General features: G+C 34.6%; 1 protein-coding gene across 9 annotated transcripts in view; it reads right to left on the bottom strand.

Annotated features, from left to right (window-relative positions):
• The window catches only part of heph (polypyrimidine tract-binding protein 1 heph), a 422565-nt gene that overhangs the window by 44422 nt on the left and 362769 nt on the right, over positions 1-15374 (bottom strand). For all 9 annotated transcript variants that reach the window (XM_076114244.1, XM_076114245.1, XM_076114246.1 and 6 more), the window contains 2 exons: positions 7361-7507; positions 1346-1492 (listed from right to left, as the gene is read on the bottom strand). In XM_076114244.1, the coding sequence (XP_075970359.1) occupies positions 1346-1492; positions 7361-7507 (294 nt within the window). The remainder of the gene's footprint in view (positions 1-1345; positions 1493-7360; positions 7508-15374) is intronic.

The following is a 15374-nucleotide window of genomic DNA, read 5'->3' as shown; positions in this document are numbered from 1 at the left end:
TAATTCTGACAAGCAATGTATGTAAAATCCGCATTTAAATGTACTAGTAACGCAACATAACATAATATAACAAATTCACTCAACACTTAAACAAATAATCGTGGGGAACAGATTCGTCCATTTACGACCGTTTACCTTCTAAACGAGGTAACTCTTGTCGAATTATTCAGCAGTCATGACACGCACGGTCCGTATCACGGGTGAAATAGACAGACAGACAATTGTAAAGGCGACCGTACACGATTAGTCCCACACCGTGCCGACTGCCATGTCACATCGACGCATTATATTTCGTACAACTCTGCCCACTGATTGGTCTAGTTGGAATGCAGATGAATAAAATCCAAAGTAGTTGTATTCTAAAATGTCACACTCAAAATTTTTAATTTTATCTACAACTCACGAATATTTTGTATTTTTCACGTCATGAATATAATAAATTGTATTACAATATAAAATTGTGTAAACAATATTTCAGAACGCGAGCTTAATTTCAATTGGTATTAAATTGGCTGTACCTGTTTTTTATGATAACGTAATACTAGAAAATATTTTCTTGTTTATCTTCTAGACGACGTGACACTCAAAGCAATTTTCGTCGGATTAGAAGTCTTTTAGGTCAATCCACCCACAGAATATTTCAGTGAGCTATTTTATCTTTGGTGCCGCTTAACAACCAATCACGTGCTAATATTTATATCAACGCAATTTTAATATCGAGATATTTGGCTCGAGCAGCGAAGTCGGAGCGTGTGAGGTGGTCCTAATAGTTTACTAACTCAATCAAACGGTAACAACGTACCGAGTATGTCCCGTCGCGGCATGCGGGTTTATTGAATACTGTTATCTAAATTGTGGGTTCTTGATGCCCCGAAGATTAAATTAACAGGTCGAATGCAGGCCTGGCCTGGGGTACTATTTCCCAATTGGTAACGGCTTTAATGCTCGATCGCATCGCTTAATCCGCTTGTTGTAATAGAGCTAATTGAACTGGTAACGCTATTATGTATTGTGTGGAAACCTTTTACGGACTACGATGGGAATTTAATTTTAAATTGATTAGATGTAAAAAAAAGCTGCAGTCAAAAATAAAGGTTGTTTTGTTACATCCTTGTATTATTCTTAACGTGTGATGCTTAATCGCTTGAAACAGTAATCGATTTCAAAATAAATTTTTTACGCCATTGTTCGTAGACATAAAGATTTCAATAGCCCGGATTCTAAAATAAATAGAAAAAGCATATTGGTTGTGGTCAGACTAAAGCGTTTACATATATTTAATACAAAATCTTCGTGATTCTTGAACAGCTCCTGTGAAAATTCTGAAGAGTATTACAAAACTCACGGCGTTGCTGTGCGTCTGGTCGGTCTTGAGTTCTTTGTGGTTGGAGAACTGGACGTACACCGCTCGGCCGCGCAGCTGTGCCACGCAGCCTCCGAAGTATGCAACCATCGCCACAGCCGATATCTCTTCTGCCATCTCCAGGAATGCCTGCAGACAATAAAATATATGTTTAATTACCTTCCCACTTAATTCATCTAGCACCAGTCAAGTCAACTCCTAAAATAACTTGTCTTGGACTGGACTCAAGCTATGTGACGGTTAAGAAGTATGATCACATTGATCACGAACGAACTATTGAATTATTATCGGGAATTGATATGAGAAAAATTTAAAGTAAGCATACCGTTGTTCTCTTAAGTCTCTTACACATATTGAAGTATAAATGTATGAAATAGTAACAGTCACTTTTATTCTACTACGAATACTCGTTCAATTAAAGTGTAGATAAATCAATTGTTTAACATGGGCGGTAGTGTAATGCGGTGCACCCCAACAAGGTTTGTGTTTGTCAGGCCTATGGAGTCCAATTAATCGGATCCGTTCCCCCGACCATACATAAACCTGCGGCCCAACACTAGCGGCTCAACACTACGATGCCACGGTGATCCGACCGGCCAGCATCATTCTCTAAACGCGTTATGATTTCAATGGTCGTTTCACGGGTTAAACTCGCCTGTTTCCACGTCGCTTTCGAAACCGCAGGATCCTGCTTTTGGCATCGGACAATAATGTACGAAATACACCGCTCTTTGTGTGTGTTTTCGCCGCAAATTAAATAGAATACTTGCCCGCGGCTAATTAAAAATATTCCTATACAGGACGGACGATGAAAGCGGACGAGGATGGACGGAAAATTCTGACTGATAGATATTATTTATGTGTAATAAGTAGGTATGTTTGCAATTCTCCCAGTAAATATTTCACTAAATGAAATATGTTACAGTTAAACAAATAATTAATAACATTCATATTCTAAATATCAAAACATATTTGATTACAGCCGTCATTTCCAGTAACAACATAAGTTGAAATGCATTCCCAAAATAAATAATCATTTTGAACAGGTTTAACGCGGTTGCGTTATTAAATACACATTGGATTAGAGAGGTATACTCGCATTTGACTATAATGTTGCTGAAAAACTAAAAATTTTGAAAGTGAAACTCAGCAACGTATCAGAAACAAATAGAGAACAATACGTCATCGTATCGAAATGTTATTCGAATCGATGCAGCACAAATTAATAGAAGCGTAGAGCTGTCACGCGACGAGCGTCGATCGTAAAATAGTGTCAACGCCTCTTTCGTTTTAATCACCGAGAGTGGGGGCGATTGTCCGCACCCACTCACATCGATGTTTGCCCACCTCTCGACAGATGGCGCCTTTGTAACTGGACTCTCACAGGTTCGGTAACCATCAACTACCAACGATACTTTTCATCATCCACTCTCAGCGCGTCAAAGGACTAAAGCTCGACCACGTTCCGTACTATATTGATTAGTTTTACACATAGAGTTGTATAGTCGAGTGGTCTACTACACTAAAAACATATTCTTTTTAACGAAACTGGCACAAAAAATATTTACCAGCTCTAAGAGTTTCACAATTTTTAGTAACAGTGCTGAAACTTATGAAAAAAATCCACCTCGAGTGTGGCCAGAAAAAGACACGAATATTTCATAAGAAAGGCGAGTAAAGAGCCCGTGTCCGTTCATAAAAAGGGATTCGACTTGTTTCTCGTGCTAGAAGAGAGATTGTTTTCCTTCACGCCACGCTATATACGGGGGTGGATGTCATACGGGCTATTTATTAGACGGGATAACATTGTCGCGGCGACCACGGCCTCCCGACTGCGTTCTCGTAATAGGATTTTCTTTTTATTATTTTATTTCTTGGTTGTAAACTAACTCATTTTTAATTTGTCAGCGGAAAATCGTAAATTTCTCATTGCACGTGCCCGGTGGGTGTTTCGACGTAAAAGACGCAGTAAAACCGGCTGGATGTCGTCTTATAACCTGCCCGCTCGTACTCCGCGCTCGCGTGATGATGTGAACATACTATTTGATGGATTACTAACTGTATCTCGACAACTTGTTTCTGGACGTAACCCGCACCTCTACACTCTACACTACCCGTGTTTATTACTTGAGTTACGTCATTTCCTCACGATAAAATAAAAAGTCGAGCGTACCGTAGAGGAAAGGTAACAAAAATGGAATCAAAGGTAATAAAACTCCATTTGACCACACGTGAATCACGGCAGCGTTGTCTGTACCCATTCATGAGCCCTTCTCGACCCAAATTGAAATTTATTTCAGACGTCATAGCCCTTAATTTCCGCAAAATATAATTTGAGATGCAATCTCACCCTTGGGTTTCAATTCACGAGTATATTTTTTAAATACGTTTCGGAAAAATAAGCAAGGGACTAAAATATAGGAGTGAATATTTGTTCCAATTTCAACGTCCATTTTGACTCCGCAATAGATAAACGTCGGTCGTTTGACGGGGGTAAGTAGGGATGTCGATCATACTAAAATTGCTTTCCATCCACGGGGTTACGTTATGTTTTACATAAAACGTCATTTATCGTGCAAATTTTATATTTTCCTCCGTCCGTTTTGTAATTTTGTAAATAACCCAACTAGCACACAAGCGCTATAACAAGCTGCACAATGGCCGGTTAAAGGATTTTTATAACGCCTTAGGCTCCTTAGTAAGAAGTATAGTGGTTCTATAAGCGGCTACAGATCTCTTGTAGCGTCAAATAGGCCCATACTGTCCAGCTTATAGCTCTACATTGGATCTACAGTGGTCGTAAATAGTAATTATAATAGAACGTAGTATAGTAGTAATACAGGAGCGCTAAAATAAGATGAAGGTGGTATAATCGCGCTACAAGAGCTTTTTCGCAGCTTCGTGGCGCTTACCAGCTGTTGTACAGAGGTGGTTAGCGCTACGAGCGTTCGAAAAAGCTCTTGCAGCGCGATTATACCACCTTTACCTTATTTTAGCGCTACTGTGTAACGGTTATAAATGCTAACGCTCTAAATTAGTAATATGGTCGGTTTATTGTGGTGTAAACTAAATATATTGTATTAAAATGAATCATCAGTGACAAATGAGGAGACATTTTATTTTTACGGATTGGATTATGAAAATAACAAGTAGTCTATCGCTTTTATTTCTTTGTGTACGTGATATGAAAGTGCGAGTTCCAGTTTGCTGTCAATATATATGTATATTATCGTCAATATTTTCATGCGCCCTCAAAATATTCAGTTTTAAATGCAAAAACTATATAGATATGTGGATTTGAAAATTGTATTTTGAACATAAATAAGACTTTGAGTGTTACAGATAGTTTAATTAGGGTTATAGGTAATAAAAAATGATTTTAATTATGTTAACGTTACCAGGCTATAGATTTATATGATCTTCAAAAGATCGTAATAACCTCAAAAAATATGTTTACCAAATGCTGTAATGGCGTCTCGATCAAGCACCTCTCAGAGTTGGTTACATCTGCTCTAGCGGCTTAAGCTGTACAAAGGCTCTAGTGTTTGCTGTTGTAGACCTCAAGGTTCTGCAGTTGTGGCATAGGAGTGCTTCAATATAATTGTTTTGGTCGCACACCAGCATTTTACTCGTACTTTTAGGGGTCAGTCGTTGAATATTAAAATATTTTTTTCATTTTTAAAAAAAAAAATATTTTATTTTATTTTATTTTATTTTATTTTATTTTATTTTATTTTATTTTATTTTATTTTATTTTATTTTATTTTATTTTATTTTATTTTATTTTATTTTATTTTATTTTATTTTATTTTATTTTATTTTATTTTATTTTATTTTATTTTATTTTATTTTATTTTATTTTATTTTATTTTATTTTATTTTATTTTATTTTATTTTATTTTATTTTATTTTATTTTATTTTATTTTATTTTATTTTATTTTATTTTATTTTATTTTATTTTATTTTATTTTATTTTATTTTATTTTATTTTATTTTATTTTATTTTATTTTATTCTATTTTATTCTATTTTATTTTATTTTATTTTATTTTATTTTATTTTATTTTATTTTATTTTATTTTATTTTATTTTATTTTATTTTATTTTATTTATTCTTTAAAACCAGTTGACGGACTGAACCACCACTGCACCTATGTAAATATATTATGATAATAATTTTAAGCTTTAGTATAAAGGTATATTACTCTGTTATAGCGCTTTAGGTGCTTAACATAATTCTGTAATCCCCATGGCTGTAAAAATGTTTCGAATGATACCTTATACATCTATTTGCCGTACAGAAGCCATATAAATATCTGATATAACGCTCAAGGCGCTATTAAAGACCTACGCAACTCTTTTATAGATGAGTAATACACTAGCCCTAAAAAAATCTGTTATAGAACCTAAGGCATTACAAAAAGCTTATTTACGCTCTTGAGCGCTATAAGCGCAACGCATAACTCCGTTTAAACTCCTTTATCTCCTAAAGTCCCCTTATACAGTTAACGGTGTTATAGAAAGTTCCCTTAACTCAGCTATACTTCCCTAGGCTGTCTAGCGATGCAATTACATGCTCATATATCACTATAAGTCATTAGTTTCCTACTAAACGGCTACTGTCCCGCCTAGCTGTTAAAGGGTTTTTTAAATAGCTAGTATACAACTTATAGAGAATTGTACAGCATTTGAACGACTCTTATGCAACTATCAGGCTGTATAATGACTGTATAAGCAGCTTGTGTGCTAGTTGGGAAACGGTTGGGTAGGTCGGGTGAAAAATATGAATGAATAAATAAACGTCTGGCAGAGAATTTGTAGAATTTTCATGCTTAGATTTCTTTTTTTATCTTACAACATAGAAAATCAAAAACTTCCACGAAAATTAGAATACGAAACCAATGCCCTTTTTAAATCACAACGAGATCAAAAAAGCTGTAACTACATAAGGCTTTACAGTCGGGATGATGCAAGCCATTCAATCACGCATCTACTAAACTACAGTGGAGTTAAAATAAAAGCCTAGTGCACAATGGTCAGCGGCCTATTTGCGGACAGCGGCTGCCACTTGTTGTGCTTCCGCTAGAGGCGACGAGTCTATTGTGCCGCTGGTATATACTGCACTTTATATACTTATACTACTGGCCACTTCAAGAATTATTATTAATAGTTAGACTTATTTGTGAATTATGAATGAATGTAGTTATAATTCTGTGATGATAAAAACAAATAAAGCCACATGTGTACAATCTTAGGTTCTGAATTAATTGTGTCTTTGCCAATTTGATTTATGATTATTGATTGTTATTATAAAGTACTAGTAAAAAATATAAGCATTCGATCGAAATCAGTAGTTTCGACAGTGCGTTTATTATCGACCGATGAGTACGGAAAGTAACGGAAGAGTTTTATATAATTATATTGATTAAAATATTACAGTACACATAATATTTAAATATTACAGTACACATATAATTAAAACTTGACTTTGATAATTAATGTTCCTACCACTGAACACCTCCATTTCTACAAATCCATATGAATTTATACACAATAGTTATTCTACACAACTACATGAATTCACGTTATCAGAAAACACTCCATCTGTATTAGTCCAATTAAGTTACGTTTATCTGGCAGTACGGAGTAAAACCTCAATTGGCTTTGTACAGGCTTTAACATTGAACTAATCTGTTATCTAGCAGGTATTGTAAATTGACATCTGGAACATTCTAAGCATAGGAAAGTTTATTTTATCACTAGGCTCATTCTACTTAAAATAAAATGATGGTGTTAAATGTTGACTAGATGAAAATGTACGTAAAATAAAAGCTTCGTAGTGTTTTTATATTTTCGTAGACTTCAATCGTTAATAAATTCGGACGTAAAATACTTCCACCTCTTCACCATATTCAGTTGTATCCATTTGCATTTAAATGAGCACACTTTATTCTGTAAAATTAAAAAATGTAACACCCCAAGGGTATTTGTCCTCACCTGATTTTTGCCCTTAAGCACGAGTACATTAGTGACCCTTCCGAAAGGCAGGCCGAGCTGTATGATCTCCGCTTCTGTCGTCTCATTGGGTATGTTCCGTATGTGGATGACCCTCGACGGTTTGCCGACATTCTGTTCCAGTTTCACCTGATAAACAAAACAAACTTTCATTAAAACTTTTAATAAACAACTTTCTCGTAATCTTCACAGGCAACTAACTGACTTTTCATAAAGAAAGATCCATTAAAACACAGCTGTAAAGACGGCTTAATGAACAGAACTACTCGTAAAGAAAAAAGCTCGATAAAAGAATCCTTTTGATGACTAGACTCGACAATCAAAAATCTCGTAATGGAGTTCGATTCGCGCGGAACGAACGCGAATCTAAATGGCACACAGCGTATAAAATGACCGTTCTAATATACATAAATAAAGCTAGCATTGTTCGCGAGGAAGAGCCGGTTGGATAATTGAAAAGTCGATGTAGTATAATTGTCGAGGCTTATCGGGCCCAACCCCGATGTGGGCGCCATTGTTCCCGAGAGAGCCTTTTGATTACGGCGGCGGGCTCGAACCGAGTCCCGAATATATTGTAGCTTTGTATGACACTTCACTTTTCATTCAAGTGAAAAGAGCAACCTTTACGGCACATTTTTATTCGATCGACAATAAAATACAAAATCATAAACAAATTAAATAAAATCGAAGTGTCGTGAACAACTCCCAACAACATTAATAAATATTTCCACAATTATAATCACGTTTTCGCCAACAAACCTTTCGAGATATTCCGGTTGAGGCACCGAATAAGATTTGGGGAGTTGCGGGCTATCTAACCGTCTCCCTTTTTACGTTCTTTGGCGGGCGGCGAAGCGTGGAGGTGTAACAAATGAGTCTAATGCCTATTAGTTCGACCTTGTTAAGTTCAGACAAAGTGAGCAGCTGGTCTGACAAAAGTGCAGGGAAAAGTCGAAACACTTGGCGAACTTCCATTGTGGCTTTTAGTAGCTACACTCCGTATACTGTTGATACAATGCGATTGACTTTTTAATTACCTGTGCTCGCTTCAAAAGTACCTTCGGAAGTTTGTTTGGCTTTCATTAGGCGTTCATTTATACAGTAACTAGCTGACCCGCGCAACTTCGCTTGCGTCACATAAGAGAGAATGGGTGAATTTTTCCCCGTTTTTGTAATGTTTTTTACTCTGCTCCTATTGGTCGTAGCGTGATGATATATAGCCTGTAGCCTTCCTCGATAAATGGGCTATCTAACACTGAAAGAATTTTTCAAATCGGACCAGTAGTTCCTGAGTTTAGCGCGTTCAAACAAACAAAGAAACAAACTCTTCAGCTTTATTATATTAGTATAGTGATTATACATATGTGCTATTTATAGGGACGCTGCCCCCGCCGCCGCGGCCGGCCCGTACCGTGCCGCAATACTAATATCGTGATATCTCCTAAACTATATGTCTAAATAACACACTGTAAACTGCAAAAATAATCTAAATTAAATGCTCGTGATGATGAACTTACTTATTTTGATAAGGATATATGTATTATTGGTTATATCACCAGTTGAACATCACCCAACGAATTAAATGTTTTTTTAATACAGAAAAGTAGTTTTTGTGACTTAAATAAAAAAGCTGGATATATGTCATCGCGGACTTTTTTGTAGAACTAATAAAGACCAATGTTTTTGCTATACATTGTTCTTACTTGTATCCAACGGTATAAGCGGCGCACGCACAAATGCAATCTTCAATTAGATTTTTTTTCTGACTTCTTGGACATAAATCGCTATAACTCAGCTAATATAGTTTCAATGTATTTCAATTATATATAAAAACCTGTCGGAGAAAATATTCTTTCTATTAGTGAAAACCGCATCAAAATCCGTTGCGTAGTTTTAAAGTTTTATGCATACGAAGGGACTACAGACAAAATGGGCGACTTTGTTTTATACTATGTAGTGATGATGTTAAAGTAGCCTTTTCAAACAAACGATCCGTAACGATGTTTCACTCAACAGTATTTGTTAGTATTTTGACATCACAATTCTCTTCGTTGAAATATACGCGCACATGTGCTATTTTTTTAGCCCAAAAATCATTTTGCGATGTTCCGTTCTCTAAAATAACAAACCGCTAACTAAAAAAAGTATACAGATATGATATTTTTGAACAATCCGAATTTTGTTACAATCGAGATCAAAAGAGCCAAATCTCCGTAAATAAACAAATAAAAAATATTTTTCCAAAGTGACTTGCAAAGGGAGGAATAAATCGTCGAACACGCTCGCCCACCTCGAAGGTACGTTTCGGTATTTTCTCTTCTCACGAAAGAAAACAACTGGTACGTAAAACGGTAAAGAAGGACATTACTTTCGCTGGGTCAGAAAATCTGCGAGGAACGATTTCCACATCAGGCACTTTAAATCATCCGCTTCGTCTCACATTTCATCCATAAATATTAAATCTTGGCTTGGTTCCTTGGATAGAAAAAAAAGCTATCGTATGACATTTTCCTGTGAGGATTTCCCGGAATCGGTCAATTTTCCCGGTGATCGCGTCGCCCGTGTTTATTGAAACACTATTTCTCAGTTGGCCGCGTCGCTGGCGCCATATCATTAACTATAACAACGTCCACACGAGTGTTGACATCTACCATGACCTATCAACACCATTTTATTATAAACCAATTATTCATTGTTCGTCATTGTTTTACCGCCACTCTCATAATATTTACTTGAGTTATGTTGCACGTAAGTCATAATATACATTAAAAGATTAAATCATCCATCAATTTTCTATGAATTCTAGAACAAGTTCTTCGTATTGACTAAGTTATATCTAATATCTAGTAATATGTTAAAGTACTGACAGAAATTGATGAGTTATGATGAAATTTGATTCTATGCCCAACTGTTCACAAACTTGTTTGGAAACACTTTTTAAAACCGAATAATAAATATACTTTCACAACTTCAAATTATCTTGTTTTAAAAAGAATAACAGTACTTGTCCGCATTTAAAAAATTCTCAGTTGGTGTTTAATTATAGAAAACATTTTTCCTCAAAGGGGAAACTCGGGAAACAGTTAACCCATCTTTTTTTTCATTCTGAATGTTCTTTTTGCCGTTTTTCATCTTAACTCATCTGGGCCTTATAACAATAATTGTGTTATTTTGATTTGTTGCGTATCACTGAATTGAATTTAAACAAACATTAGATACGATCCTTCAGTTTCTAATATACCTGGAAAACGTATATTTATTCTTTGTAGATTTTAATCAGCTGAATTTGTGCTTTTGAATTTTTGTCAGACGAGTGTTTTACAGTTACTTATCTATTAGTGTATTTCCTTAAAAACTTAGTTAAACAATATATTTCCAATGTTTGAGAATCTACTTTAAATTAATGACTGCTAAAACATTAGCTACGTCAACAAAAAGAATCAAAATCTAATTTACGCGTTTCCGCCACAACTAAAAATCCGTTATTATTCTCGTAGGCGGCATGTAAACAGTTTCCACGTCATCCACCGCTCGTTCTATAATCACGTAACGTCAGAACACAAACAAATGTTAGCAGCACGAATACAGAACATTCTGTATTCCACTTACAACGTCACGACAAACGCCCCTGCGATCTCGTAGCTAAGGAAACGACATTTTGTAATCCGCTTGTGGCGAACAGGTCAGGCAAGGGTCCTTTGCTAACTGTTGTGACGTATTTTTAGACTGGGATTGTGGATCAGTGTGTTATTGTGTAAAGGGTTTGGCAAAACGAGGGCATAGAAAAATAAACTGGGACAATTCTAGGCCTTGAAGATGTAATAGAGATTAAATAAAAAAAACATTTTGCATTTCGATTATTAAACATATTTTAAACTAGCTCCTTACCACAAATTTGTTCACGTTAATGTCCTATTTGTTAAGGCATAATTATAAATTATCTATATTTAAAATTTCATTTAAATGCTTTCAGTCTTTTTCCCTAATTTTTAAAAATATCCATATACGTATTCATCTAAGCGTTGGCGTCTTGAAATTAATTTAAGTATGGATGACAAAAATGGCAGAATAAACGAAGTTTACATACTTACTAGTATTATCGTCGAATAGGAAAATTTAAGAGGCACAAAAATTTCTTAGAACAAAAATGTTATTCAGTTATCTCGAGAACTTTTCGCAGAACTAGCTTATCAACAATATGACAAGTTGCCAGAAAATATTCGTCTCGTAGTAATGCTATGACGACAAATGGAATAACCGTAAAATAGAATAAACATAATATATTATTATGTTTAAGCAAAGTATACGAATTTCATTACATTTAAGAAACTAGTAGGTAATTAATCTTATTAGATATTATAAATGTGAAACTTTGCGAGGGTGTATGTATGCATATTTGTCGTGCCTTCTCGCTAAAATTACTCAACAAATTTTGATGAAATTTGGTTCTCAAGTACTTTTCAACCTGGTTTAACATTTAAGAATCAGAAGTAGGCGCTTACAGAATCTAAAATTTTTCTTTTACCATTCCTTAAAATGAGTGATGAATTTTCACTCTTAAAATTATCAGATTGTTTGCAGTAGTCTAAAATCAGTTGACAGCAGTTACCCGTTAGTGACGGTAGTTATTTAATACGTTCAACAAGACAATATTCTTTAAAAAGCAATAAATAATAATCTCAAAAGCTTATTTCATACAAAAGTATCGATATTAGACGTTAAAGGTGTATCGGACAATGACTGAGCGAATATGAACGAAGCCGCAACGTAATCGATTTCGTGATACAGGAAAACTTTGCACTAACGGTTATTTTATCTAAACAATAATACTACTGGGAATATTGCCGATATATTAGTATCGGAATTTAAAGAATAAAATGATATTCTAAACAAAGCATGAACGTATTATTTATGTTTAAAAAAGTTTTCTTGACTATAGTTCTTTCTTTTTAGATTTGATGTCTAGCGCGTTTTTCTAGAATTGGTATTATCGAACGTCCAAAATTTGACGTTAAAAATTATCTAAACAATTAGTTCCCATGACAACCGCTAAAGGCGTTGATCAAGTTTTCATGCAAAATATGTCGCTAGCTAGCCTATTATCGATAGTCGATAGTGGTAGAAAAACGCTAGTGTATCTATTTCCAACTATAAAAAATATCTCAAATAAGCATTGATTGTCGTCGAGAAATAATTATGCAGACAATAAATATGATACTAGATCGACTACTAGTCGTATAAGTGGATACGCGCTGTACTAAAAGAGAATACTCGAGTAAATTATTCCAATCGAATAGGCAGCCACACTTCATACAACGTTAGCTACTCCAAGCTTGGTCTTTGTTATTTTTATTATTTATTTTGAAGTATGCACTTGCGTCAAATAAGAGAGAATGGGTCATAATTTTCCCCGTTTTTGTAACATTTTTTACTGGTTCTCTGCTCCTATTAGTCGATTTTTTCAAATCGGACTAGTAGTTCCTGAGATTAGGGCGTTCAAACAAACAAACAAACTCTTCAGCTTTAATATTAGTGTAGATTTATACATGCTAAACTAAACGACATGGTAAATTTACAAAAATCTAGAATTTAAATTTTCTCGCTATCTAACTTACGCTGGCGACTTCGTCCGCGTAAATAGATTTTCAATGGTAAAACGCATCCTGTGTTAATATAGGTTATAAACTACCTGTGTATCAAATTCAATTTATTCCGTCCAGTAGTTTTTTCCTGAAAAAGTAACAGCCCTTAATATGAACATGCATCCTCAAAAACTATTGCATTTATTATATTAGTAGAAAGTATGTACATAATATGTACTATTATATGTGTTTGTTATGACTCTTTGGCAATCTACGGGACGGATTTTAATGAATTTTATGGTGTAAAATATTTACTTTATAAAACCAATTGTTAAATAGTATATACTATTTGTTACCCTGTTCCATTAAATATATAGATTAAGAAACTTACGCGTTTATCATAATTTTGTATGTTCTGTCACATGTTTGACGTGAACGTATGACGCATTTCGGTACGAGACAGTCTAAAAATAAATCGTACTCAGTCAACAATCCTAACTATTTGAATCCCGTCAACAATCTTAGGTATTCAGGAAGTGATTGAAAGCCTTCCTGGGTTATTTGGCAGGTACTTGAACAGTGTATATCTGTGAGTAATCTCAGCAAGTATCGAACCCTTGAACTAATAACAATTGAGATTTAGTGGCGCGTTCGCCAGTAGCTCGACGAAAGTTTGACGAGTGGCGCAGGTAACAAGAACTGTGAGATTCAAGATGTTTGTTTCCGTCTTTTGGATATTGCTTTAATACAAATTAATGTATAAGTACATGGAATATTTCTCATATACCTACTTATCATTGATATGGTTTCATTTCTACACAGCCTAAATCAAGCATGTGAGAAATAACTCTTTTTGAGTTACGTCAATTGTAGGCAATGTAAATAATAAAAAGACGTATACTTCTTGTTTGAAATTTTGTCAAAGTGAAACACAGTGTAGATGTTTCATTACGGATCAAACAATAGCATCATTATTGCGTTTGGATAAAACAAAATCCTCATTTTTCCAGGACTTGTAACGAGTGTTCCGCAGCAATAGAAGTTAGCACACAACAATAAACAACATAATTGAATCTTATGGCTTGCACCGCACTCACCAAGTTGCATCCGCCGTTAAAATTTCAAGAGCATTATTACACCAGGAATCGCTGAAGCCGATCCGTTGAAACTTTTAATTGGCAGTCCACTGGAATATTGTATTTCATTGCCGACCATCATTGATATTATTCGATACAGATTGAGAGCCACTTCCAAACTGGTTATAGTTCACCAATCAAGTAAATAGGTATTCCGTTTGTACCATAGATTTTTGCTAATACTATTGATGTTGCCATTCAATTTATTAGTCATGTATTTACGAATTCAACGAACTTATATTTTACAGTGAAATAATATTTGTATTGCTATACTTCAAACGGCAATGACCGGCACAAATTAAATCAGAGCTGAAATACTGAATAAACTTTCAGCGAACTAGTTTAATGTTGCTTTATTAATTTATGCTTTAATATGCTGTTATTAATAACATGTATTCTATAAACACAGTAATTACAATATTATAAATTAGGAAACGAAGAATTATTTAAACGTGGTTGCAATAGATATTATTACGTTTAAACGTATAGGCAAGAACATCGTCTATATTTCGTTTGAAAAAGTAACAAAATATCTACACGGGAAATGTTTTTGTGGGTTGATAAACCTAGCGTCAAAGTTGTTCAAGCCACCCGAAGGCATGTATACAAAAACGCAAATCCTCATTACCATACCAATACAACAGGTACTAAAAGCCTACTTCTGAAGAATAATAGACAGGCAAGGGCGGTCGAACATCCACACTTTACTTGGCGCTAATTCATTCATGCATAAGAATGGGACAACTTCGCGTCGGTAAACTTTTAATAGTGGTTCGTTCGGCCGTTGAATCGCTTTGCACCTCAACCCACTTGCCTTAAAGACATTATTTCTTGATAAATATTGCTCTACAGAATTACTTCATTAAGTATTTTAATTCTGATATGCTGTAAAATTCTGATATTTTTTTACAAATGTTAGAAATCGACAGTTGCTTTATATGGTTAAAAAATTGTGTCTATGAAGAATGAAGCTGAAGTTTTACAGCTTGCAACTTATATAATTTGTTCTAGATTAAAAATCATCGCGTCATATAAAAATATATGAAATAATCAAACCATTCTTTCACGGGTTAAAATAAATTCCACCACACTCAAACACATTTAATCCCGGGTTAAACTCATTCATACATTCCAATAACATAAATGAATACACATAAACATATGAAGTATAATAAATAAAGTGTACAGTAAAGCATTTACCTCGCCTATAACTATGTACTAAATCACACGAACCATCGGTTTTGTTTGAACAAGTTCGTGTTCGTGGTAGGAAATCGT

Source organism: Anticarsia gemmatalis, chromosome 5 (genome assembly GCF_050436995.1).
Source record: "Anticarsia gemmatalis isolate Benzon Research Colony breed Stoneville strain chromosome 5, ilAntGemm2 primary, whole genome shotgun sequence".
NCBI classification, from domain to species: domain Eukaryota; kingdom Metazoa; phylum Arthropoda; class Insecta; order Lepidoptera; family Erebidae; genus Anticarsia; species Anticarsia gemmatalis.
The sequence above is the reverse complement of the archived record's forward strand: the minus strand, read 5'-3'. Positions and strand labels throughout refer to the sequence as shown.